The following is a 27,487-nucleotide window of genomic DNA, read 5'->3' on the forward strand; positions in this document are numbered from 1 at the left end:
GGCGGCGTGGGCCTTCCCGCAGGGATGGTGCAGGACCCGCCGGGGCGGCTGGTGGCGGAGCTGCTGCTGCAGGCGGGGGCGGCCCGCGGCATCCTCTGCCTCTGCTCCCGCGCCTTCGTCGAGTGAGTAGCGGCCTCGCCGCCAGCGCCGGTCGGGCCCGCCCCGCGTGTCCGCGTCCCCTTCTCCCCTCCCCAAAGGGGCGCGGAGGGACCTGAAGCCTCCCCGAGCCGGGAGGAGGCGCGGGATTCTCAGTGGGATGCGGTGGGGGGAAGGTTGAGCGGTGTGGCTGCTCACGGGGCGCCTAAATGCCACCCGCTTAAGCAGGAACGTTTTGTGGGCCAAAAATTTCATTCCCGGGTGTTCTGCGTGGCAGCAGCATTTTCCGAGCATCTCTCGTGTAGGCTTTGAAGTGCTGCCTGTTTCCTGTTTTTTTTCTCCTTTACTTCGTGGGTTTAGAATCAGAGAGCAGCCCAGGTGGGAAGGGGCCTCAGAAGACCACCTGGGCCAGCATTTTGTGGGCAAGGGAGCCCAGATGGGGTTGTCTGGCACCCTGGCCTCGAAACCTCCAGCCATGGGGGCTCCACGTTCCTGGGGACCTTGTTCTGCCAAATCATTTGTTTTACTGTTAAAAAAAAAAAAACAACAAAAAAAACAAACAAAAACCCAAACAAACAAACAAAAAAAAAACAAAAAAAACCCGCCTTGTTTTAAGGATGATCTTCTGCATTAACGTCTCTCTTCATTTTTACAGAGATCGGAAATTATATAAACTGGGATTAAAGGGATTTTACGTCAGAGATGACAATGACAGTACAGGTAAGGTAATAAAATGTGCAGTGTGATCCGCGGTTCAAGTGGGTTGTGCGTGGTTGTTTAAGGCACAGCAGGACCGAGTAACGGCTATCCCATCGTTTTCTTCTTATTTTCGGCTTGGTTTTCAGTGCTTCTGCTATGGGCGTGGACGTGAGTAATAACTTTGCACGTGCAATCACTTTCGAGTTGCTCTAATCCTGATGTGGAAGTTTGTGTCAAACCAGGTGTGATGCTTATTCCATTTTGCACAGATTTACTGGCTCACGTCTTCTCCACAGAGCGAATTCGTTCCCAACTCCCTGCCCTCCTCTCAAATCCTTATGTCGACTTCCCTAGCTCAAAATTACTTGTGTGATGGAGGGTCTGAAAAACCTAGATGTTTGCCTGGGAGTAATACTGTCCTGCTGCCTCTGCCCCAGCCTAGGACACTAGCTGCTGCTGATTAATCCGCTGGGCCAGGAGCAGAGCAGAAGCAGTAGCCCTGTGTTCTGGTTTTGTTAGTGAGGGGGGGCCTAAGGTGGTAGCTTCTGTAGGAAACTGCTAGAAGTCGCTCCCCTTTGTTCAGTGGACTCGGCCGGGCCTAGGGTGGACCCGCTGCTGGCCAAGGCCGAGCCAATTGGTAGCAGAATGTCCCGTGATAACGCCTCTGCGATAATGTATTTAAGTAGGGGAAAACAGGAAAAAGAGGGGGAGAAGATGTGACGCAGCTGAGCGGGGGGCAGAGAGGGGGAGGCGCGAGCCTCATGGGCCTTGCAGGCCTCACCCTCTGGCCTCCCGCCGGGCAGCCGACTGGGCCCAACTCGGCCCGGCCCGGCTGCAAGAAGTGGAGAGGAGATGAGAAGTGAATAAGATGTAAAAAGGATCCTGAGAGGCGTCTGCCAGCCTGTTGTGAGGAACGGCTGCAGATGCCAAGGTCAGTTCAGAAGGAGGGGGAGGAGTAATATGGCTCCTGGCCAAGATTCCTCTGCAACTCGTGGTGAAGACCATGGTGGAGCGGGTTGTCCCCCTGCAGCCCATGGAGGTCCACAGAGGGGCAGAGATCCACCTGCAGCTCGTGGAGGACCCCACGCCAGAGCAGGTGGAGGCCTGAAGGAGGCTGTGGCCCGTGGAGGGCCCGCTGGGACAGCTGTTCTAGAGGGACTGCACCCCGTGGAAGAGATGACCCACGCCGGAGCAGTTTCACGAAGGACTGTGGCCCGTGGGAGGGACCCCATGCTGGAGCAGAGGAGGAATGCGAGGAGTTCTTCCCCTGACGATGATACAGCGGCGTAAAACAACGCGTGATGAACTGACCGTGACCCCCATTCCCTTTCCCCCCCCCGTGCCGCTCGGGAGGGGAAGGTAGTAGAGATAATGTTAAGCCCGGGAAGAGGGAGGGGTGGGGGGAGGTTATCTTGTTCCCTGTCTCATTCTCCTGCTAATTTTAGAAAATAAATGAATAGTTTTCCCCAAGTCGAGTCTGTTTTGCCCGTGACGGTAACTTTAAGGATTTCTCCCCGTCCTTATCTCAAACCTTGAGCCGTTTTTCTTATATCATCTCCCCCTGTTCTCTCGGAGGGTGGGGGGAGCGGGAGAGAGACTGCATAGTCTGGTCCTGATCAGGGCTGAACTACGACACCCTGACAGGGGAAATTACATTTTACGTGTACATGAGGAATCACAGGAGGAGGACTGGAGGAGTAAGTCTCTCCCTGTTTGCTTGTATTTTAGGAATAATTGTGGTGCGTGCTCTGGCAAATTCCACACCAGTCCCTTGCTCCATCCTCTGGAATTCCTCACCCTATCTGAACATAATTCCTTTTGTACCTGATTTTTCCATTGCTGTCTTGCTAGCTCCAGCATCCCATAATGGCTTGGTTTGAAGGGACAGAGGCTGAGCAGAAAGGAGTGTCTGTAGAGGCTGAGAATGAGTAGCGCAGGTTAGGCGGAGGCAGCGTGAATGGGGTGAAGGAGGAGAATGTAAACCCCATTTCTGTGCATATGTGACTGAATTGTGGTGAGAGTAATCGGTTAAAAACAGGAGAGTCTTGTGCTGGATAGTAATTTGGCAGTAAATGCATACTAACAAAAAAAAAATCTTAAATTTTTCAGCTTTATCAACTGTGTCAAGAGCTTTCTATTTCATAAGTTTCATCAATATGCAATCCCTGCTTTCTTCATGGTTTTTGTCACTTCATATGCCTACGATGTTGCTTAAAAGTTTGATAGATGCGCCAGCGGTGTTTTGATAGTTGAGGAGTTATTTCTGAGTTAGTTATGTTCTGTAGTTAGTGTGTTTTTGAAAGATTTGTAACAAAACCAGCAGTTTCTTGCATTTCAAGCTTGCTCTGATACATGCTAAAAGAACTCCTGTAAAGAATTTTATTTTCCTAATAGTGAGTTTTCTGGTTTTTCCTGGGCATTGTTGTAATTTGCTCTGCAAGTTACTGAGGTGAATGTTTGTGGCAGGTTGACCAAGCACCTGTACCCTCCACCCTACTTCTTTACTGCTGAGCATCACATCCTGCGGTGTTGACGGTGTCAACAGTCTCAGCTGTGTCCCCTCCTGATCTCTTGCCCACCCTAGCCTACTCACTGAGGGGGGGACGGAGTGGGGAACAGAGAAAATTATGATGCTGTGCAAGCACCGCTCAGCGATAGCCAAAACATCGGTGTGTTATTTTTGTAGGCCATACTGTTGCATTGAGGTGTCAGAACCAGATTATATTCACTTAATATAATTTATTAATAGGGGAGGACCAAGCATCGGAGGAGGAGAACCGTTGTCCCAATGTGACATTAAAGGCGGATGCTAACCATGCTCTCGACCCGGAAGACGTTGAACTAGACTCAGAGGCCGAGCTTATGAAGAGCATGGGGCTGCCTCTTCAGTTTGGGGGGCAGTCAGCCCGCAGAGACTTTGTGGTAAATCTTTATTTGCTTTATTTAGAGTAATATCTGTACATTTCCAGTCTTTTGCCCATGTGAGTTTTAGTCCCTCATCACCACCGCCTTTTTACCTGCCAAACTTAATTTGGCGGTTTATGAAAAAAATTGGCAGATTTATCTGATAGAAAAACTTTCTGCTCTTGGATGTTTTTATCTTGTTTGTATCCGTAAGCACAGGAAGCCCCACTAAACCAAGTGGAGTTGTATTTGATGAAACCTACAAGTTACCTCAGTGTTTCCTTTCAGTAACAGATTTCTGTCTCCTGTGCCACTAGAGAGCTGTAGTACCCAGTTTGTTGTAACGAGTGGAAGGGTTGTATTGCACAAATGAGAGGGCCACCTGTTTGGAGAGGGGGCTGTTTCCTTGTGTTTCTGCTAGCCGACTTGGAGAGCAGTATGGGATGGGAATGATATTACACCCCTGTCTTCAGAGATTCAGCTGCGGGATTTACAGAGCTTACGAGTGTAAAGTGATGCTTTTTTGTTTAAAAGCACCCAAAGACAGGAAGGATTTAACATTCTGTTAGGCTGAGCGCTGTGTGTTCCCTGCCCTAATAAGACAGCTGAGCAGTGTTTGCTGACTGGACAGATACCAGGCAACAATAAGGGTCCGCCTCCACAGCCCCCTAAAACAGGTCCTTGATGCTGCTGCGATGCTGTTTTACTGTTGAGCTCAGCCCAGTGACCCCTCAAGTCCTGACTAACCTCCCTTTAGGATTGTATAGTGTTTCATGTTAATGTCTTTCCTTCTGAATCCTTGAGCTGCTAATGACTTGTCTCTGGGCAGCCCCACTTCTGTCTGGAATTCTGCCTTTTATGTGTGTGTGTGTCTTTCTATAGATGTCCTCACAGCTCTTTCTCACAACTTCCTCAGAAATGTCAGCCAAGGATATGCAGTGGGGCCCTGTCAGATCCATAAATGCTACAACCCTTTGCGGGGAGAAAGCTAACAGCAGGGTTGCAGTGGGAGGGAGGGTTACAGTGGAAACAGAAATGTGCTTGGAGAGAGGGTAAGAAAAGGCTGCCTATAGATTTTGTGCTTCTAAGTATGTTTTTCCATTGTATTTTAGGCAACAGAAAATTATAGAAAGAGAAGTAACATGAAGATTATGAAAAAGAAAAAGAAGAAGAAGAAAGAGTTACAGCAGAAACATGAGGATAAAAAGGGACAGGAGTGCCAGGATCGAGCTTGTGGTGGTCATGGCCAGTCCGTTTCTGGTGAGCTGGTCCTAGCTACACAGCAATGTGAGAAGAGCAGCAAAGCTCAGGTTGTAAGTGAAGGGAACTGTGAAAGTTCAGAAAGTCTCACAAATGAGACTTCACCCAACGAACTTAAAGAAAAATGGGAGAAGTACTGGAGCGAGTACGGAGAGGGCCTTCTTTGGCAAAGTTGGCTGGAGAAACATCAAGAGGTCTCATTATCTGAGACCACCGCAGCCTCTGAGCCTTGGAATAGTCCGGACACCAGGGAAGAGTGGGAGCAGCATTATAGCGAACTGTACTGGTATTACTGGGAACAGTTTCAGTACTGGACAAGTCAAGGATGGACTACGGAGAGTTCACATGGTGACAGCATGGCAGCTAATGTGACTCAGAAGACAAGTCTTTTGGGAAGGACAGACTTGGTTAGCACAGGGGCTGAACGCAGTGAAGGGCAGAGCTTGGAGCTGTCTCCCTCTGACACCAGTGAGGAAACACGCTGTTCAAGGGCTGAGCCTGACACTGAAATAATTTCTGGGATTTGTAATTTAAATCTGAATTTGAAGGAAGTGGAACAGAGCAGTGCAGCTGTAACAGTAGCCCACCAAGGCCCTCAAGAGCGTACTTCATCTGACAGTGAAAGCCAGGAGGAGCCCTGTGATGGAGGAACCAGGAAGAGGAGTGCATCTTGTGAAAATAAAAGTATTAACCAGTCAGGTAACACAAAATCAGATAAAATTGATTCTACCAGTATTTATCTAGGTGGTTATATAGAAGAAACAGGGGCATGTCTGTATTGTGCCATTTTTAAAAAGTCGATCAAGAATTTGTGGCATTATTGCATTCTTTAGTCCTTTTCCTTCCCTCTGCTTCTCTGAAGGATCTGTCTCCTCTCTAATGTGTGTATTGAATGTATTCTTCAGCCAGAAGTGATTTTAACAGAACATTTACTTCATAAATCTTCAAATGTACTACAGAAAGTGATGAGAGAGCACTCTTAGTGCGTATTTATTTATTTAGCTTGGTATTGCAACTGTGTTGTTCAGCTGATGTGTCTTTTCTCACTGATTGTCTAAAATGAATGAAAAGTCAGGTTGATATTCTCTTGAATCTGACAATTTTAAGAACAGCTTTTTGAGGAGGAAAAAAAAAAAGTTGTTCTGCAGTTCTGGAGTTGGGATTTTTTTTTGCCGTCTGTCTCAAAATGCCATACTTGAAAATAAGCTCTTGTTGTACTGTGTTACTGTGGCCCAGATGCCTTCCAGAGGTCCTTTCCAGCATTAAGTTATCAATTAGGCGGTGAGCTGCAGTCTTCGTTACAACCCCAAATTCACAGCTAGTGCTAACAACTGGAAGTGCCAGGTAACATAGCAGTATGGTGGAAGCCAGTGGCTGTGCCTTACACTTCTAGAAGAGCTTCTATGAGGGAGGCACAAGACTGGGCTGGAAATGTTTTTGCCAGCCAGTTCAGGGTGCAGAGAAAGCAGAGAGCCATCTCATTTGCCTGCCAGTTCTTCCTGCCAGCATTTGCTGTAAGCAGCCATGTAACATCTTTCCTGACTGTTGTATGGTCCCTCCTGCTGAAGAGGAGGGATGAAGCACGCGAGTTAAGTGTTCAGCAGCTCAGGACTTCAGTTTGGTGGGAAACCTCTGAGTCTGCTGCTAGTGACTTTCTAAGGAAGAAAGAAGCAGATGTAGTCTCATCTTGATCCTATGGTAGAGTTGGAATGGGAGGGGTGAAAGGAAAGTCTTTCCAACAAGAAATGAGAGGAAATGAGAGGAGTGTTGGAATCTTCTCTTATTAAATGTATGTGAATGTCTTTGCATAGCTAATGAAACGGAAACAAAATTTACGTAAAAGGAAGAACTTGTTTTGAATTTTTACCTTGTAGACATTTTATTTTTCTTAGAGAGCTGAGATAAGTTGGTCCTGCTTAAGGTTATTAACTCTACAGTGTAACTAATACTGGAAGCTTGTATTGGTATGTTGTCCCTCAAAGACGGGTAAAGATACCTGTGTTTGGCACTTATGCCTTGTTTGGCGGATTCAGGTATGTACGACAACATAACTGTAACTGCAGACATACTGTGGGGACAGGAAGATAAGAAATTAACTTATGCAGAAGGAAAATATGATCTTATCTATCTTTTTTAGGTTCTCAGGGGTCATGTAGCTCGAATTCAAATGATAAAGAACAGTTCTTGCTTCGTGACCAAGATGAAGATGAGGATGGAGAGCCTCCTGAATACAGACATGCCAAAGTCAAAAGAAGGCAAGTCACTAAATTTAGACAAGCTTTTTTCTCAAGAAGCCCGGGTCCAGAAGCCTCCTGATTTGTAGTAACTGTTTGATTGAGATTGTGAGTTAGAGCGGCAGTACAAAACCACATAGTCTTACATCACTGCTTATCACTTTACCTGGCAACAAGTAGTGGATATTTCTTCTCTTCCGTTGCTTTATGAAAGCAATGCATGGCCTCAGTGACTGTGCAAGGTGGTGGTACTATCCTTGTGCCACTGAAGCGTACAAGATTGTTAAATTGGGTAGGGCAACTTGCTTTATCTAGGTCTAATTAGTGATACAAGTTTGATAGTAAATAATTTGTATTGTTTAACTGGCTTGTATGCTACCAGTAAAGTGCTCAGTGCTATGGCAGTCATAATATAGCTGATCTCTGCCTTGTCACAGTCCTTTTCTTTCTCCTCTAAAAATTGGTAGCCTCAAAGGTGATGAAATAGCTCTTCCTCTCTAGTAAACGGGCAAACTCGAAGGTGAAGGGATCGATGAAATTATTCTACTAATGATGTAGCATGTAGGTTTGGTTTTGTTCTAATATTTTGCTGTTACTATAGCATTAATAATAGATAATAATATAGATAACATCATAGACAATGAAGGTAATTTGGAAATAGGGTGAACAAACATTGTCTTCATCAGTTCCATGTAGGGCTTGATACTAAATATTTTAAGAGGTCATCTGAAATAGTTGGAATATTATAACCCCAATAGAAGGACATACGTCCCTAGAATTGGGTAAAAAAAATAAAAAAGCACATGCTTATGCGTATGAGTAGGCTGGTGTTATCTGCCTTGCTTGGTTTCAACAGTGTGTGGAAGAACTTACTGAAATCCGCATCTAAATGTTCTCAATATGTGAATTTCTTAGTGGTATTTCTGTAAAATAAGAGTGTTTTTTACAGTAAGTAACTTTGTCATCTGCATTTTTTCCTAGCCATGAACTGGATGTGGATGAAAACCCAGTGGAAGATCCTGAGGAAACCTGCTTGGTTTTGGGTTTCAAGTGTGGCACGGGACAAAAGTAATTGCTTAAGAGGAACTTGGGGTTTCTTCATAGCAAGTCAGCTGTCTTGTTATGTTTCAAATAGACCATTCATCTCCATTCTCATTTTGTTAACCTTGTGAAAATGATTCCCAAAGTTAGTCTCTGCTCTTTAATAAAACTGTAATCCTTTGGCTAGAGAGAGAGATTCAGAGTTACAGAGAACGATTAAAGGACAAGAAAAGGGCTTTGAAACAGAAGTGTAACTTGTAAGGTACTCGCAGTTGTGTAGATGTTAAATGGCTGGTCAGGTACTTAAATTAGAGCTTGGAGGCTCTGACAATAAATGATCCTCTTGGTTTGGAGTCCTGGGAGCTTGGATCATAATTTATAGCTGTTTCATACTGGAGTGAGGTTGCTTTATACTAGTAAAATGTTGCTATGCTAATAAATTGTTGCCAGAGTGTTGACCAGTGAAATTTCATTTTTGGTGGTATGAGCTAAAGATACAGTGGTCAGAGCCGTAGAAGTAACATCATCAGCGCAGGAGGACTTTAGCTTAGGTCTAACGCTGCTGCAAGATGCAAGTTGTTTAGTACGCACATTAAATATATATACATACATTTTCAAAGAGGAGTGTGTCTTGTAGTTGACAATCTCTGTTCTACTTCATAAAAATTATTTAAGTTTATTTATTTATTTATTTATTTTTAATTGCATTTGCCAGGAGACAAAAGTAGCTGTTTTGGAGGTTCTTTACAGTCACCAAAAAGATATTTTATTATACTAATCAAGTTATTTTTTCATTTCCTATTCTTCAGGCTGTTCTGGGAAATTATCTCCCCCTAAAATTATACACATATTAGAAAAAAAAATCTAAAACCAATTTGACTAAACATTTTCAAATAAAAATATTTTTAAGTTTTCATGAAGGTAAATTGTTTTGCAGCTACATCCAGTGACATATAGTTTAAGAGTGGAGCAAATGTCTCATAAAGAAATAATGTAGTCTAAATCATTTTCTGTAGGCATCAACATTCATGTTGAAGCTTCCAGACCGGAAACTAACTGACTAAGTCTTTTTTTGTTGTTGTTTTTAATTTCAGGTATGGTGGAATTCCAGATTTCACCCACCGAAGTGTGCAGTACTTGGAGAAAAAAGCAAAAATCAAGTCCAAATTCTTGGATATGCGTAAACCAAGGAAGAGCAAAAACACACACATCTTCTTTACAGAGGAACCTGAAACATCTTGCAAAAAAAATAAAACTTTGATGAAGGTAGGTTTAATTGTTAGTGTTGCTGTAATTCCTAGATTTATCTGCTGTCTTAGGTATTGTTGAATTATGAAAATGAAAAAAAAAATACCCAGAGTAGATGGCATTTTTAAGTGTCAGTCCACTGCTCTTTAGTATTTTTTTCTTTCTTTTTTCTTTTTTTTTTTTTTTTTCCCCCCCTGCTTATGTGAAGAGTAGTTAGGATGCATATGGAAAGGCATTGATGGTCTCTTGGCAATCTTTCAAGAGGAATGTGAGCTTATTGGGAAAGTTATGTGGAAATCATTCTTAACATCTGGGTGCATCATTCCTTTAGAGGTGTGTGTAGGTTTATGTAGTTACTAGAAGTGTCTCTCTTTTTAAATGCCTGTAAGGGCATTTGTTAGTGCTGTTGTTTCAGTAGTGGGAGAAAAATATTTTTATAGATCAGCATATTTCATGTAACTTTATGTTCTTAGTAATTTGTATCAACCATTTTGCTTACACCTCTGCCTGCATTTATTTTCACCTATAACTTTATGCTTAATTTTTTTTTTACCTCAGAAATTAGTAATGAATAGAAAAACGTGTTCCCTGTAGGTTTTTCTTAGTTGAGTCTCCTTAAAATCTGTTGCCTCAGATTTTCAATGTTACTTTACCTTCTTCTGGGATGCTTGGCATTCACTAACACCCAAGTGTAAAATGGTCTTTTCTGGTGGTGAGAGCGCATATTGTGTTGAACTCCAACCCCATTGCTATAATTTTTGATCAAAGGCCTGACTGTTGCCATGGTGTACCTGAGGCCAGTATAGTTTGAAGGCAACTTTAATTGTGTGAAGACAAAAAAGTTAAACATTTCCTCAGACTTTCTGCTAAGGAACTGCCCCAGGCCTAGTGCCACTCTAAGGTAAAAGTGAGCATCTGCCACGTGCCTGTGAAGAGCTTGGACTGGCATCTGCACGTTGGTCAGGATGTAACGTTGAGCTCTCTACCGTGCAGCAGAACCCTTTAGAACGTGCAGTGTTTGGTGCACAAGTACATGTGGTAGAGAATGCATGCATGGCAGGTGCTTTTGAACTGTAAGGCTTTTAAACTGTGCTCTTGGTAGCTGGTTAACAGCACCATCTAATCATCTGTGATATTTGATAATTGCAGGTGGCAGAGTTCCTAAAGCGGGTTAATAAACCTGAGGAGGAAGCCACATCCCAGACAGCCTCCCCTCAGGGTAACGCAGAGGCATCCTCTGCAAGCAGCGATGCCGAGGATCAGGAAAGCGCTATTGCCACACAGGCCACGACACTGAATGCTGAAAACCAAAAGCCACCATCTTCCAGAGTGGCCTTGACAGAACCTGGAGGGAGTAACCTTGAGGAGGAAGCGCAGGACGCAGCAGCGAGCGGCTCCGACGGCCTGGACGCAAGGAGGCAGGAGCGTGGCTGTGGGCGGCAGCTCGTCTCTCTGGATATTCCCGATTATCTCCAGGTGGAGACAGAGGAGATCAGCCAAGGTACATCAGTTTCCTACAAACTGGAACTGAATTGGTGGTGGACTTAGTACTGCTTTCCCAAATTACAGCCTTGTGTGGTATTTGTTTATTCTGTTTGTTCAGAGAGTCTCGTTATGTCCAAGCGGTCATGAGCCCGTTTGAGAGCTGTGCTAGTGGAAGTAGCTTATTCCTGGAGTGCCAGAATTCCAGGTCTTGTCTTGAATATTGGCAGTATTTCTTTATAGGCGAACAGTCATTGTTGATCCTTGTTGCAATCTAACAGGTCTCCAGTTCACACCCTTTTTCCCTTGTAAGGATGAGGGTGATTAGCTTCAGGTAAGTGCACAGACCATCGGGTTTTATATTCTCGGATGCATATTGCTGAGCTTTAGGGAGCATGTCTTGCTAGAATTATTTTCCAGGGGAAAAAAATCTATATTATGAACTGTTCTATTTAACACTGTAAATGAAGGAAAACATAATTTTTCAGGTTTTCACATATAGTTTAATCCATCCTACAGTAATTCAGTTATGTTAGATTTCTACTGGAGAACTCTTGTCTGAATTGGTTCTTATTCCTTATTTGTATAAGGGCATTAAATTGGTCTCTGATCCAATTGTTTGCTCACTATGCAGAGTTCATTACCATCAGTTGAAGATGATGCCTAGCCTGTTAAAGCTTTTAAATAATGGGTGAAGAGTTATGATTTTTAGGACTGTGACTGATACCTGTCAGAAAACGCTATTCCCTTGAAATATAGGATGCTCTTTTTTAACTTAAACCACTAATCTGTGTAATCTGGCAAACAGTAATACAGGACATTTAGCAGTGTTGTTAAACATGAACATCTTTTCTCTCTCACCTACCTACTGATTACATTCCTAGCCTACAAGAACAGTGATTGTTAACTTTTGCAGTGTCTTCCAGCTGTAGATGAAAAAATTACCGTAAAGAAGAAGGAGAAAAAAAGGAGAAGGAGGAATAAAATTGCACTGGGAGCTATACCTGCCGAGATTGCTGCTGATCCAGAGCTGGCCAAGTACTGGGCGCAACGCTACCGGCTGTTCTCTCGGTTTGACGAGGGGATTAAACTAGACAGAGGTGTGTGTAGTACACTGTGCACTGACTTGGTGGTATAAGATGTTATCCAAACCTGTGGCCCTTCTAGCAGTTTATTACTGATTTTTCTTAGAAGGGGAGCATTACTGAGTGTGTGTTTGCAGCTCTGGATAAATTTCATCCCCCAGCAGGCAGGCGACCAGAGATCTTCAGTAGAGCTTCTAGTGTGGGACACCCCTGTTCGCATTAGTCCTGATTTTTGCTGAAGATCATACTGTACCTAAATTATGCTTAGTCAGGACGTTTTCAGAAACTCAATGACATTTTTCTGTTTCTGTATCTTATAAAATAATTTTGTGAAACTTCCAAATATGCTGATGGATCTAGATTTATTCTGTTTTATTCAGACTTTCAGCAGTCACTTTTAAAGTTACTTTTTTCCATGTTTATACGGGAACCGCTTCCAAATCATATATTTATAGGTAAAGAAGGAATTAGGATTACTGCTCTTTTGTATCTTCATTTTGTTGGTTTTGTAAGCCTTCCACTTCTAATGCTCTCCCACATAAACATGTAGATTGTTTGTCAGACCAGGCACTGCTGTAAAGACAATAACGTGTCGGATAAGAGGGAATATGTTTCTGGTTTTACTTGTTACAGAGCATCATGTATAAATTTTTTCGTAGCTGTCTCAGTGAACTTGTCCTTGATAAGCCAGAATCCTCAGCACCAAGTTCAACAAAACATTTACTGAGATTCAGGCATATCTGTTTGCTTCAGTGAGACTTTGTTTGCTTAGGAAATCACTGGACTGACCAGAGTTTATCATCTTCAAAGCCTGTATTTGAGCCAAAATTGCGCTGAGCCAAAATTGTTGGGATTAACGCTAAACCTTCTGTTGTATGTAGGAGTTTGTTTGCTTGTTTTTAATTTAGGTGACTTTGAAACAAGAGCGGAAAATACACTTCTTCCCTTTCCTTTGCAGAGGGGTGGTTTTCTGTGACTCCTGAAAAAATAGCTGAGCATATTGCCATCCGCGTTAGTCAGTCGTTCAACAGCAATGTCATAGTGGATGCATTCTGTGGAGTTGGAGGAAATGCTATTCAATTTGCGTTGACCTCAAAAAGAGGTAAGCAGGTGTTGTATATAGCGCATTATTTTGTTTCTTCAATCTTTTTCCCTAAAAATTTGGGTATGCATTTTGTTCATTGATTTTTTATTGGGGTTTTTTTCAGTGCTCCTGAAGCAACAGAAGCATTTTTGCTTCATTAGACTCACAATATGAGCTTTCTGTTCTTAAAAAGGACATACAAAACTGCTTTTCTGTTTTAAGTCAGAGTTGGATCTGTATTGTACTGGTCAAAGTGAATTTTTGTGGCATAGTAACTGGTCTGTCGGACACTCTGAAGATTGCTGGTAATGGTTGAGTTCTGTTTGCAGTGCCAGCCTGCAGAGATGCCACAAAGCTGCTGCTTTTCCCCATTGTTACGCCAGCTCTGTGTACTCCAAAGCAGGTTACGTGTGAATAGTACTTAAAACACTTGAATGGTATCACCTGCAGGTGCAGCAGAACCGAATACATAAAGTGATGATAAATTAATATTGGTCCAAGTTCCTGTTGCCAGCAAATGATATTGCAGTGAAACACTGAGAATGCTTTCTGTAAAAACACGTGACTACTTGATATTCCTCTACTCATCAAACACTGGTAAAATACTAGCTCATCTAACACTTGTGAGTCGTTTCTGGGCAACACAAATGGTAGTTTCTACTGCATTAAATTTGGTAGACTATGGTCCATTCTATAAATACTTGACTAATTTCACTTAGCTCTTTGTATTTCCTGGCTACATTTTTATTTTTATGATTATGTGCTGCCCTTGTGTCATCTCTCCTGTGCTGTGCTGGGAGGTTTTTTTAAACTCAATTTTCAGTACAATGTGGTCAGCCACAGTTAAATGTTTATCTTTAACAAAGGAGAGGACTAAGTTTCTAATTGACGCTAATTTAAGCTGTTGGGCTCCTGCCAAGATTGAAGCGAGGAGGGCTTCCTCTCTTAGGTGGACAGCCTTGCCTGTCCACCACTTGAGCTGAGATGAGGATTGTCGTGGTAGTAGACGTATGTCTGCCAAAAGCTAAAGCTTCCCAGCTTTGCAACAGCAGCTGAGCCTTCAAGTCTTGGCCGCGTGGCTTCCCTTGCTGGTTTGTAAATGCAGCAGTTCTGCTCTTGGTGGAACCTCTGCTCCTGCCACGCAAGGGGCAGATCCTTCCCCACTGAGGAACTTTAGCTGCATGTCTACCATGACCTGCAAAACTGAAGTGGTCACTCACCACACAGCAGTAGGTTATAGATGTGACTTGTATCTGGTGGCTGCAGAACACCACCTTCCTTCTGAAACCTCCTTTTGGTGGTTGGGTGGCATTCAGTTCACATTAACCTGGGCGCTTGCTCTCTCCTTCCTTTGCAGTGATTGCTATTGATATCGATCCTGAGAAGCTCAGACTTGCGCGCAACAACGCTGAGGTGTACGGGGTGGCGGATCAGATAGAATTCGTGTGCGGAGACTTCATGGTGCTGGCTGCCAACCTGCAAGCCGATGTTGTGTTCCTCAGCCCGCCCTGGGGGGGGCCTGACTACGCCACTGCCGAAATCTTCGATATCCAAACCATGATTTGCCCAGATGGATATCCTTTCAAAGTTAAACGTAGTTGTGATTTTTCAGTCATCTTTGAGTGGTTTTCTCTCTTTCTTCTCCTCCCTCTCTTGACACAGGCTTTGCGTGTCCAGTTGTCTGACTGGGGCTGATGCGGCTAGCAGCAGAAGTCCCAAATGCAGAAGAGTACAAGCAAAATACTAACCCTTTTAATTAATGTATAAAATTCTATAGTAACTTATTAACAGTAGTATTGAGCACTCATTCATCTGGTGAGGTATTAACATAATAGTTTCATAAAATGTGACGAGTGGTGAGGGTTCTTTCCCTCAAAATAACCTCAGTTATTTCCTTTTTGGTTAAAATGTAGCCATATTTGTAACAGTAAGGAAATCTTCATATCCATATGTGAGAGATACTCCATGAAATGGATTAGAAAACAAATATCAAACCAGTGTATTAGCTATAAACTGCATTCACATTTCTCAAATACTTCTCTGTAGTTCGGTTAAATTTTCTTAAAAAATGAGGTGTGGGTTTTTTGTTTGTTTATTGTTTGGGTTTTTTTTACTTTCTAGGGAAATAATGGTGCAATAGAGATTCTGCATTTAGACAATACTAATTTCTGCATTTCAGAAGAGTATCTCACACACCCAGAGGACTAACTATAATTCAATTTCATAATAGCTGTATTTGGGACATACTTTCAAAATTAATAGATATAAAGCAACTTCTCCTTCCCTGTTCTTGTTTTTTCCTTTACTGGTTCCTACATTTGAAATTTTCAGGCTCTCCAAGAAGATCACCAACAATATTGTGTATTTTCTACCTCGGAATGCTGATATTGATCAGGTATGTTACTGGATAAGGACTTGGTAACAACAAAAAGCTCAGCAGGCTTAAAGTACAGGTATTATAAGCACAAACTTAAGACTTTTAAGTCTGTTCAGCTTAGTGGGGGAGGGGAGTGTTTTAATTTTGAACCTTATATTAAGTGATTTCTGTGTTCACAGTACTTTTGATGTCTTTAGAAATGGGAGTAGTGGATTATTTCCATGATTTCATGCTGTTCCTTCAAAAAGCAACAAATTGGAGGTTCTTACAGAAGATCCAAAGCCTATAGATTTCTTGAGTGACAGACAGATACATCATTATAAACCAACCAACCAACCAACCAAACACAAAAAACCCAAAAAAAAAACCAACCAGCTCTTTCTGTCTGATATGTTGCTGAATCCTAAACTTTCATGGCTTTCAATTTATCGAGGAGCTGCAGGAAATGACTGTACAGCCTGCAATCACTGCTACTGCTGATCAGTAGATCAGAGACAAATGCCGTACCGCCGGAGGTGGTACTGATGCTGTCCACACAACTGTGTGGTTTCATAGAGGCTGCTTGCATTGCACTGGTCAGATAGTTACATGCATCACTGACTTTATAAACACACACTTTGTTTCACTGGTGTGGGGTTTTTTGTATTAGAGACCTTTATTACACATTATTTTAAAGTAATTAGATGACTGTAACAATTCCCCTGAGTGTCTGGTTTAGTTTCCTCTGTGTATTTATTATGTTAATTACGTCTTGTAGCTTTTTGGAAAGAAGTGAGTAGTGAGATGTTCTCCTCACCTGCAACGTATCACAGAGCTTCCCAGGATTATTTACTGCTTTTCCAAAAGCTGTGTCTGAGCAGGCAAGGTCTCAAGCCACTTGATGGCTTGCAGAATTGTTGGTGGCAAACAGCTGGCTTGAGAAACAGGCTGAAATTCACGTGGCCTGAGTATTAGCACACTATGAGCCGGTGCTATGCACAGCATAATTTGTACAGCAGGTGATGATTCTATTGCATTTTGCATTTCAGGCTGGTGAAATGTCAAAGTGGCTTCTGAATCTCTGAACCGGGACCTTAATTTTAGGCAGAGTTTCTCTAGTTTCAACTTCTAACTACTCTGTTTTATCACATGCTTCATTCCCACGATGAAGAATCACCTTACCAGCTTTCTGCTCCGCTCCTGAGCACTTTTTACTGGATTTGTAAACAGGCAAAGGCATCTACGTTTCTTTTACATTCCCACAATAGCATCTAAGAGCACTATCCGCAGGCTTGCACCTATTATCATAGAATCATAGAATCACTAGGGTTGGAAGGGAGCTTTGAAGGTCATCTAGTCAAACTCCCCTGCAAGGGAGCAGGGGGATCTCCAACCAGATCAGATTGCCAAGAGCCTCATCCAACCAGCCCTTGACCTATTCCTGCAGAAGACCTCAGCAGCTCTATGTGGTTGGGTTAGGTGTCTTGCCATGTTTGTTGATGTGCCTTGATACACATCCATGGGTTTGCCTTTACACAAACGGCTGAAGAGTAACTGCTGTTGCTCAAAAGCAAGGCTTTGTGGTCACAGCTTAGCTGTTAAAAGCACGTGGCTGGAGGCCTGGGTTCAATTCAGTCGTCCAGACTATGCACTGCTCTCAGGAAGATAAATCAGCTCTTCATGCCTTTCTCTAGAGATTGTGCCAGTATAATAAAAAAACCTGAAGGTTAATGAATCTAGGACTCTGTTTAGGGAAATGTGGTCTTAATCCTGTGTGGATAGGGGTGTGTCAAACATGACCATCCCAAACATGATCCTACTGGATGCTCTGGTCCGTAGCAAACTTGTTATGGGTTTGGCTGCCATCATCTCTGTCTGTATTTAAGAATGGAGTTTCTGAATTTACTGCCACTACACTTCCAGGGCTGTGAATCACTAGAAAAAAAAAGATTTATCATTGCAGTTCCTTAATGGTCAGTGTAGACAGTTGTCCTCTCAGTTTGCTCATGGTTTTGCCCACAGTTCTTATCCCTTTTACTTTTCTCATGGACTGGATAGGGTGGCTGCTGCAGCAACAACTGCCTTGGCAAGGGCCTGTGGGCACCCCTGCTGGGGTGTAGTGGTGTAGCTTGGTTTGTGAATGCAGTCTGTAAACTCTAGGGGCCTGTAAAAGCTTGATGAAGTAAATCTTGAATCTTTTTTTTTGCAGGAGATTAATACTCGAAAACTGATTAAGTTGGATAAGGCAGTATTTGCTGAACAGATTATCCGATGCCTTAAATTTGAATGGAAATGTAAAAACCTATGTTTGATTTGTAATGATGTTGCTCAGACATGTAAGATTTGCCTCTTCTGTGTCCTCAAAAATTAACTCTGTGTGCTCATACACATATCTGCCTTTTGGAGATCACTTAGCTCCTAGAGTAGGTGGTCTAACATGCTTCACATGTATGGTGGCAGTTGTTAAGTACTCCGCCTCTTGTCTCTCGTTGATTGGCTTGCATCTGCAACCAAGGTGTACTTGTGTGGTTTGTCAGTTAAAATTTATTTAGAAGCTGACTTAATTGCCCTTGCAAATCTCCATGATGATGTTTATGCTGACTGTAAGCCAGTGTATCAGTGCAAGTTTGCTTGTCTGACAGTGGATCTCAAGCAGAAATGGAAATCAGTGCCCAGCAGTTAGTAGCAACCTTACAGTAAAGATAGTTTTCCCTTTTAGCTAAGGTGGTACACATTTAGTGGAAAATACGTGCTTCTTTGTACAGTTAGATAGCTACCATAGAATAGGGATTCCGCTGCTGGTGCGGCAGGTGGTAGGTGACCTTGGCCTAGCTGTGTCGGAGGACTCAGTGTTGGTTGCCTTATTGGTAGACAAGACATCCAACTCTGTTCCACATGATTTTATTGCAAAAACAGTGCTTGTTATGTCTGTGGGCATGGCCTTTTCTGTGTAGAGTTAGTCTTGTAGAGAGAGATGGGGCGCTTTTGAAGCTTACAAAAATTCACTTACAAAATTCACTGAAGGTGGAACAGGAGAAATGAACTTTGGTACTTCTGCCTCGAGAGGGAGCAGCGAACCAGTGGAATATGGTTGACGGATTTACAAGAAATGTGAAACATTTCCCTTCATTGCATCAAATCTCCTGGTTTACAAGCATGTACCTGTTACAAAATTTATAACATATATGAGTCCATTTTTAGGTCAAATCAATCTCTCACAATATTCTTTCTAGTTAAGGAATAATTAGGAATATTATATATGTGTGTGCACATACATAGAAAATACTGTTTTATTAATAGTGCCTGTTATGTAGCTCATGTGTGACACCCTTGTTGATAACGATCTCTTTGCAGCATCTTTACATCTGAGTCTTTTCTTTCTTTAAGTCTTTCTCACATCTCTTAAAAAAAAAAAAAAAAAAAAAAAGAAAAAGAAAAGAAAAAAGAAGGGGAGTTGTGGAAACCACCAGTCAGAAGTATATTAATACTTCTTCAATTCTGGGAGCCTAAGCTTGTATTTGGCTGTCAGTGGTGTTTTTTAAAAGCAAAACAAAATGGTTGACCTACTTGGAATTCCCATAAAGTAGGAAAGAATTAAAAATCATTGTTTCAGATAGGTTTGCATATTTAAATCAAAATTATACCCCAGCAGAATGAAGTGAAAACACTTCATAAATGCCTGGGTAGTTGAAAGCTGTTATTGCCTTCTATGAGCATAATTAATAGTATTAATTTAAGCTGATTATGTCTTTTTTTAAAACATATGCATGCCTTGGCAAAATTTGGATGAAAATAAATTTCTTCCACTTGCTCTGCTGTTGATTGACTCTAGTGGCAGCAGGGATCCTGCAGTCAGAGAATGTTCCACCTTCCCCAGCATCCTTCCCCTTCTTGGCTGATTCATTTCCACCAGATCAAAGGAAAGAAAGGTAATATCTGCAGGAGATCCTACATTTAGGTCTTAATACTCCAGCAATATGTAACAGAGACCTCCACGAGTGACTTGAGAAGCAAGCTTGTTGAGGCAGAGCGATTAAATGTTGTTTATGAAGTGTTTAGCAAGCAACATAAAGCCTCGCTGTGCAAAGTGGGAAGTGTGCACTCACCTCAGGGACCAGGACTCATGCCAAGTAGCCTGATCTCTTGCACGGGCTGTTTTCTACATCAGATAATGCTTCTGTATCTTAATATTTGCAGCAAAGGAGGATTAACCTGGGATTTGTGCTGTAGGACCATCTTCCTAATGGTGGGATAGCTTCTTTACACCTTCTTGCAGAAGACATACTTGGCTACATAAGATACCAAAACATTTCGTCCCAAGTGTTCACATACTAACGTAGTGATGCTGCTGACTCTTCTTGTAAGCCATAAGAATGTTCCTGTTGAGGTATTGTTCTCTCTCTGGTCGCCAGAATGGAGCCAGGCTGCATGATGGCTCCCCCCAATAAACTAATGAGCCTGAAATGTTGGTGACCTGGTATGTTGTGAGACAGGTGACCACATCAGCATCTGTAGCAGCCTAACCAAGTTTGAAAGACGAAGTACTGAGGAATCGCAAGTTTATTACTTATCCTGACCATGGATGGTTAAGTGCTCAGACACTGTATTGTGCCTTACTGGTTATCCTAAACTACTTCACCATTCTTTGAATACAGTCGTACTCTACAGATTTACAGATGGATGTTTAATTCAGAACCAGATTTTCCTCTTTTAGCAAAAAGACAATCTTATACATTTATCTGTTTACCATGAGATTATCTTTAAGTCTTTCTGATTTTTAGCTGCTGGAAGTTTTGCATATTTAAATCTTGAGCATACAGTAGTGCAAGTTTTAATTTTGAGTTGCGTGTTAGTATATCAAAACAGCAGATAATTGAGGCCGATTTTCAGATAATGTTTTAATCTTTATGACCCTTACAGCAGAGCAAGCAGATCTATTAGAATAATGCTTATCTACTATTAAGACAGACTTTGCTAATTGAAGATGATTCTAAGAGTAAAATGCCTGATTATTGTTAAACTTGAGCCATCTTTTTGAGATATAAAAGTTTTGGTCTATCCAAGATCCAGCCTGCGACAAAAAAAAAAAAAAAACACTGCAATTTGAGAAAGATTTGCCAGTGTCCAGAAGCCTTTCTCTTTGCATAGGTGAGTTGAAGCTTAAATGCAGATCCCTAGAATGGATTTGACACTGTGGTTCTACCCAGAGTTTTATAGCCACCATATTGTGAAGTCACATCCTGGATCTTATTAACTTGCTCTACAGTTTTTGCAGTAGCAGGCTTCTTGGTGGTATGGGGTGTGAGAAAAGAGCTAATGTAGGAAAAAAAAAAAGTGTCAAGAACTTTTAAAGTGGAATGACTGAAAAAGCAGCCTCTCTTCAAAATTTGGGTCTACTTCACAATCCAATGTTAGTATAGTTCCAGTTTCATGAACAGGCACTGTTTTATTTGTTGATAATAACGTCTTTTCCTGTTAGAGTTGATATTAAACTTCTGCAAAATGTCTCCTTTTTCAGCCAGCTGTTTTTGACCCTTGTAATAGTGTAGGGTAACAGAGGGAGAGGAGCAATGCTGCTTTTTGGGTAATATTTGTCAAATAATACTATTCTTCTTTCTTTTAACCATTTTGGAGTAGTATTTCTTCATCAAGCCATATATAAAGTTTTACACTTCATAAAGTATTGGAGTAGATTCCTAACATAAACTTTATGATTAAGAGAACTGTTAATTGTTGATTACTGTCCATGTCAACCATAATTCTGTAAATTTGACAGACCAAACCGGATACTTGGGTTTATAATTATGAGCAGAAAGGCATGATGGGCAAAACATTGTCAGGTTGGTTTTTTGGGGCTTTTTTTTTGGTTTTTTTTTTTTCAGATGGCTGAAGATAACTTACTGCTCATTATCTCCAGGAGGAGTTTTTCCCTGTCCTTAAAACTTTAGAGAGCACCTCAAGGGTTTTAGCTTAAGCCTGTGCAAAGGAGAATCCGGTTCTGGGTTTTTTTTAACGTTAGTCAAGACTGTAGCACTGCAGCCTCCATTCTCCCTGACCACATCACTCTGATGGATGAAAGAGTTTTCAAAAATGTCTGTATTCTTTGAACCTTGCTGAGAGGGCAAGCCGATCCAGCTTTTGAGGAGCATGGGTCCATTGGAGGAGCACGGGACAGTGGGTGTACTGCTTGGTGATGCCAGCAGCAGTGGCACTGGGAGGATGCGCTGTGTGAGAGCAGCTGTGTGGTGAACATGGTGCAACGTTTCACAGATGTGTGGGAGATCCAGTGGGAAGCAATAAATGCTGTGCACTAGCAAGGTGTTCACAAGCTCTTCTATCTATATTGTTTGTGGTGTTCTCCCATAGGATTCCTACTGGTGGACTGGACTTATATAAACTGGGATTGTAATGCAAATTGGCAGCCTCTCTCTGCTTAAACTAGGTAGTTATTTACTTGTTACCAGCCAGTTGTGGTTCTGTCCATCATGAGCTGACCTAGCGGCAATCTACTTGGTATTGTGTAGGTTTGTAACACAGTCCCCACTAGGAAGATCTTATGGGCTGCATTTATTCACTCAAGATACTGTGTTTTTAAAAACTGAAGCGTAGTGGGAGGCAGGGAAAGGTTTAGTTCAGTCTTTATGCGCTGTTGATAATTCTTTTTTTGCTGGTTTTTTTCAACCAGTTTCTATATTGAAAACTTTTACTACTCGAAGATTTGATGAGCGGTGCAAAACTTTATAAATTGGGTAGATTCCTGGGTTTAGGCTTTTTTGGGTGTTTGGGTTTTTGGTGTGTGTGATAGCTATGCCTAATTTAGTGTAATTTCACTACTGTTGGAGCTTTTCCTCTCCTAAATGTTGATGTCTCAGACCTGGCTTATATTCCAAATACTGCCAGAAGATATGAATTACCTTCTGTTGCTTGTCTAATGTGTAGAGTGCTTCCCTGAGCCCAGAATTAAGCAAAATGCTCTTCACCTTAATAGTCATACAAAGAATACACATCAGGTACTTTTCTTTTTTTCTTGGCTTTATTCCCACCTCATCTTTGTTAATGATTTTGAGAGAATCTAGAGTTAGACACCGAAGCTTTGTTCTGTCTGCAAGTCTAGAGCCTGGATGGGAACGTATTTGCTATGTTTCTGGTTTTGAAAGTCTAGTTGTTACAAATGACTGGTCAATGAAGGGAGCGTAAAGATGGGTAAAACTCCCTTACATAGCTATGTTAAGTCTATCTGGTGTCATTCAGAGAACAGAAAATCATACCAGAGAGGTCAGTTTAACAAAAGACTATATCATAACCTCTGTGAATGAAGAAATTTGATGGAAGGCTGAATAGTAAAACTACCACTGGCCCCATTCATTTAGCTATGATTTTAGGCTGGAGACCTAGCCAAATGGGGCCTGTCAAGCAATGTCAAGTTTATTTAGGAGTAAATATAACAATGAGCAAAGCAGAGAGTGAGAGGCCAGGAGATGAACTCAGATTAATTTGATTGTATTTTTAAGATGCTGGGGTATTAGGGGAGTTGGCAGGTAACAGACTGTGGGTTGATGTGTTTTGCAGGCTAATAATTTCCAAGTAAATGTAATTGCATACACTTCAGCTGTGACTATCATGTCAATAATGGCAGCTTTTAAGCCGCCCACTTTAAACTCACATCTGTTCTCCGTCCTTGATGAAAGATAAAGCCAGAAGATGTTCCCAGGATAAAGCAAGCCGGAGTGGCACTTCTGGACTTCAGTCTTCTAAAGCTCGTAGCACTTTAGTTTGCCCAATTCAAATTTAAAAAAAATATATATATCTCTGTGCTGTCAAAGGGTGGCAGCACCACCATGGCAGTGGCATAATTCACCTGCAGACATGTACATTTTGAAAAATGCTGCCTTAGAGTATTTTGTTTTATTATGTTCTGTGTGAAGAATACCGTGGCCTTTTCTTTCCAAGTGGATTGGGATTTTTTTTTTCCGCTAGGCTTTAGGTTGGTTGCGGGGAGAGGAGGTTCCTCTTTTTACTAGTGTTCTATAAAATGAAATGAATCACAGTGTCCTTGTGTGACTCCCTATCAAGCCAAAAAGCTTGTATTTCTCATACCCCAGAAAAGTTCTTTGGATGGGGGGAAGAAATGACAATAAAACTTTCTGTCCACAATTACCTAAGGTGGTGGCTTGAACAGATAGGAAGTTACTTTACTAAAGAAATTTCAGTATTGTTGCAGTTTAGCCAAAATAAGTATGATTAAAAAAAAAAAAAAGAAGCCTGCAAGGCCAACAGGAAAAACCTTTGAGTTCAAAAATACACCTGGACAATATAAAGCAAGTTTGCACCTTTTCATATTTCTTTTCTGATGTCTCCTATTTTAAACTTGAGACCAAACCTGCTGGCTACTTTTTTAATGCTCTGTGACTGTGTCTGTAGCTGTGGACTATTTCCATCAGCGATCACTGACCTGAAGGATGAAGAATCCTGATGAGAGTGATGCAGGGAGGCGTTAACTGAAGCTGTGTCCTTTGCCTCATCCCAGGGAGGGATGTGGCACATGCAGAATTACCAAGTGCAGTAAAGGAAGCTAAGAAACCTTTCTGTACTCACCATTGTAGATCAATGCAAAACCAGGAGATGCGTGTCAGTATTTCTAAAAATAAGTGAGCACCTTTGTTTTTCTCAAAGCATCGTTCCTCAATCTGCCATTATTTTTAGAGGGCATCCCTCCACCAAGCTGGCACCTTTCTGAAGCTTGGTGTGTGGCAGCTTTCCCTCGTTACACTGTCAGGGTTGACCGAGCCCTTCCAAGGAAAACTTGGCAACTCCTATGTCATTAAATTTGCAACCTCCAGCAATTTACAAATAAGCATTTTCGCAGAGGATTTGTGTGTGGTGCCGGAGCATGTGGTGCCGGATCCATCCCCACAGAGCGTATGCCCATGTGCTTATTTAGATTTTTGTCACCTTTGGGTTTATCAAATACTTTCAGGAGTCATTTGGAATGAGTCTTGGCTACCCTGGACATAGCACTTAGAGACTAGCCACAGCGTACATAACTTCTCGGGTGTCCTTCAGTAGCTGCCACCCCTTGGCGGAGGAGCAGCGTTTGCCTGTGTTACCGATTAAGCATTTTGCTTTACTTGGTCTTCTAAGAGAAATATTTAGTTTGTTTGTTTAATATCAGTGTTGAATATTGTGCATTGTGTTTAATATCAGTGCATTAGTCATACTTAGATATGCTAGTGACATAAATTGTGCCCTGAGAGCAGGAGTACGTAACCCCAAGTCAGTAATTTCGATATTCTTGATATATATTAAGTTGACTAATCCAATGAATCCTTTGGAATACTCAAACAACATTAGCTATAAAGTGCAAAGCCTGTAACACTTTTTGGAAGGGACATTCCAGCTTTTGTTTGTAATAAATTAGAAGTGGAAACTTAACGTTTTCCTAGAAAAAAAAATGTGGATAGCGTCACAATGTTAACTGCTTTTAGGATTTCAAGTAAGAAAAGATAAGTCTTAAAATTAACATTCCTGATCACTTGCCAGTTTCAGATTCTTGTGCTATTTATAAGTCAGCCAGCTTCTGCTTTTTTACTTAAGTGGCAGGTTCCTCTTTAACAAGAACGTGGAGATTTTTTTTGTTATTACCATTAAATTGAAGGATGAAGAAAGTGCGCATGCTTTTGTTTTTGTTTGCAGAAACAAAAATGAAAAGGGTGGGGGGGAATGAAAACAAAAGTAAATGCTAGGTTTGGATAGGTGTGGTGATTTTCTAGGCAAGTCAATAAAGGTTCAAAGTATAATTTAGATTAATATGTTATTTCCTCCTGCTAGTAGGCTGGGTTTTTTACTTACAGTAAAACAGAGGAAGTTCAGCATGTTTATATTTAAACTTGCACTACAGAATCAAGTCTCAGAGGAGTTTAGAAGTGTTAATAATGCAACCTGAATTTTAAGTTTCAGCTGCTAGCATCACGGACTTCTTGGTTTTAAAGATCAGTTAAAATCTACTGTGGGCTTGTAGACTTCAGTCACTTTATGTCTGCCTGGGAAGTTTCCCTGCCTGGGGAACTATAGAAATAGCTTTCCTGCTGCAGGCAGGGAAAACAGCAGCATGGAGCAGAACTGGCTGTGGAGGAGGGACCCCCACTGCAGCACCAGTCCTCGGAGTCCATGATGATGGGGAAAAAAAGCAGTCAACGCTCAGTTTTCGTGTTCTTCTCATCTGTCTGTGCGATCTGCCTCGGTGAGAAGTCAGGAGCCTGTGTGGCTGTCGTCCCCCAGAGGGGTGGTACTAGGCATCATCAGTAGGAACAGGAGTGGAGAGAGTATTGTGTGCTCCAGTCCAAAATGCAAAGTCCGCTGCTGCAAAACATTGTCTGTGTGTAGTCGTTACGCATTAAAGGTGTTGAGTGGACTCAGTCAACAGAGCATGAAGGGTGAAATTCTCACTCCAGTGATTGTAAACATGAGACCTGGGACCAGTGCTGCCTGATGGGCTCTCCCTGCCTGCAGTCACTTACCCTCAACATAGCCTCAGACTCCACTGCACACACAACAGCTTTTTGGTTTGGTTGCAATAGCAACAAAAAACTGTAACTGTATTTTGTGAGCTTCTCTGCCTCTTCGAGGTTCCCCTCCCCCTTCAGTGCAACCTTTATGCTTCCTAATTTCAGAATTTGGTTTTACTTTTCCTCCAAAACTTGGGCTTTTGACACCTACCAACCACAGTTTACAGCTTGCTTTTGCCACAACTGGGTGTCTCAAACATCAAGCAGCCTGCAAACCAGAGTTTAGCATCTGTTGCCTCAGCACAGCATATGAAACGATGACTGTTTAGTTCTGAAGTCCGCTTATTTTCATGGCTTGAGGTGAGAGGGATTTTTCTGTCACAAGAAAGCTACAAATGACTTCTATGAGTAAAAGGAAAGAGGACCAGAGGCATTAGATGCCAAGGAACGTTGTCACCAGTATTAACAGAGCCAAAGATGTGGTTTATGTGATATTTCATGTGAATAAAAGGTTTGGGGTTTCGCCTCTTGTCATGTGCATTGACTGGTTTGGTTTTTCTTGTTTTGTATTTCAGGTGGCTTCCTTAGCAGGTCCAGGAGGGAAGGTTGAAATAGAACAAAATTTTCTCAATAACAAACTGAAGACAATAACAGCTTATTTTGGTGATCTAATAAGGCATGACATCTCCTGAATTCAGTGTGGATTTGTCCAAGCCCAACCTCCCTGACTGCTGCTTTGCTTAAACTTTTGTACAGCTGACTGGTCAAAAATGACTTAAAGCCATTTTCCGCTTTAATTTCTGTTTACAGAAATTTGTTCTGTTTATTGCTACTGTCAATAAATGTTTTATAATAATTTTGACAAAATTGTAAATGTAGGGAAAATGTCAATTATAAAATGCAGCCTTGCAAGGTTCAAGTCCCACCAGCTGAAGGGGAGTTCAGGATTTCTTTGCAACTCTCACGTGTGCTGCTTCTGTAGTTGATCTGGTTTTGAGCATTCAGAGGGTCAAAAAGAACAGCCTGAGAGCCAGCATGTGTCCAGAACTGCTGTCTGTGCTTGAGAAACAAAAACATCTGAACATCAGGTGGAACTATAAGGTCAGGTACACCAACAGAGTTTAACCCCAGTTAGCCTCTCTGGCTCCCTGCTCACTGGGACACCTTTTCAGCTTCTCTTTGTGGGATGAAGGTCCACACGCTTCTCACTCCAGCTTGTCGCAGTGCAGGGAGAGAGCAGGGCATGTTTGTGACTGGCAGCAGGGCTCTAACCTTTGGTTTTTGTTACTTATTTTGATTTTTTGCCTTTGTTACCAAGATGTTTTGAAGAAACCTTCTGACTGGAGGTTTGTCTCAGTAACCAGAGGAGTATGTGTCCCCAGTTTTTTGAGGCCTTTTGGATCCTTGCAGAGGGAGCCCAGCTCTTCCTGGTGAGGGCTCTTCGCTCCCACCTGGGTTTGGGCAGGGGGGAAGAGTAGCTTTTGGGCAATTCT

At 42.1% G+C, this 27,487-nt stretch overlaps 1 protein-coding gene across 1 annotated transcript; it reads left to right on the top strand.

Annotated features, from left to right (window-relative positions):
* Positions 1-27,401, top strand: TGS1 (trimethylguanosine synthase 1). Its single transcript, XM_086740825.1, has 13 exons — positions 1-122; positions 752-816; positions 3,545-3,717; positions 4,812-5,658; positions 7,097-7,214; positions 8,175-8,261; positions 9,329-9,500; positions 10,632-10,983; positions 11,891-12,064; positions 13,008-13,151; positions 14,491-14,707; positions 15,450-15,528; positions 26,570-27,401. Exons 1-13 carry the CDS (start codon positions 25-27, stop codon positions 26,684-26,686), a joined length of 2,643 nt encoding a protein of 880 aa, XP_086596951.1. The 5' UTR covers positions 1-24; the 3' UTR covers positions 26,687-27,401.
* The last annotated feature ends 86 nt before the right edge of the window (positions 27,402-27,487 follow it).

The sequence above is a fragment of the Chlamydotis macqueenii genome, chromosome 2 (assembly GCF_036417535.1).
Source record: "Chlamydotis macqueenii isolate bChlMac1 chromosome 2, bChlMac1.mat, whole genome shotgun sequence".
Classification (NCBI taxonomy): Eukaryota; Metazoa; Chordata; class Aves; order Otidiformes; family Otididae; genus Chlamydotis; species Chlamydotis macqueenii.

Bases quoted from the DNA above. Each gene is read 5' to 3' on its own strand.
- TGS1 (XM_086740825.1), top strand. From the start codon at position 25: ATGGTGCAGGACCCGCCGGGGCGGCTGGTGGCGGAGCTGCTGCTGCAG. The intron at 123-751 runs GTGAGTAGCGGC...TCATTTTTACAG, and splicing joins TGCTCCCGCGCCTTCGTCGA to AGATCGGAAATTATATAAAC. The intron at 14,708-15,449 runs ATATCCTTTCAA...ACTGGTTCCTAC, and splicing joins ACCATGATTTGCCCAGATGG to ATTTGAAATTTTCAGGCTCT.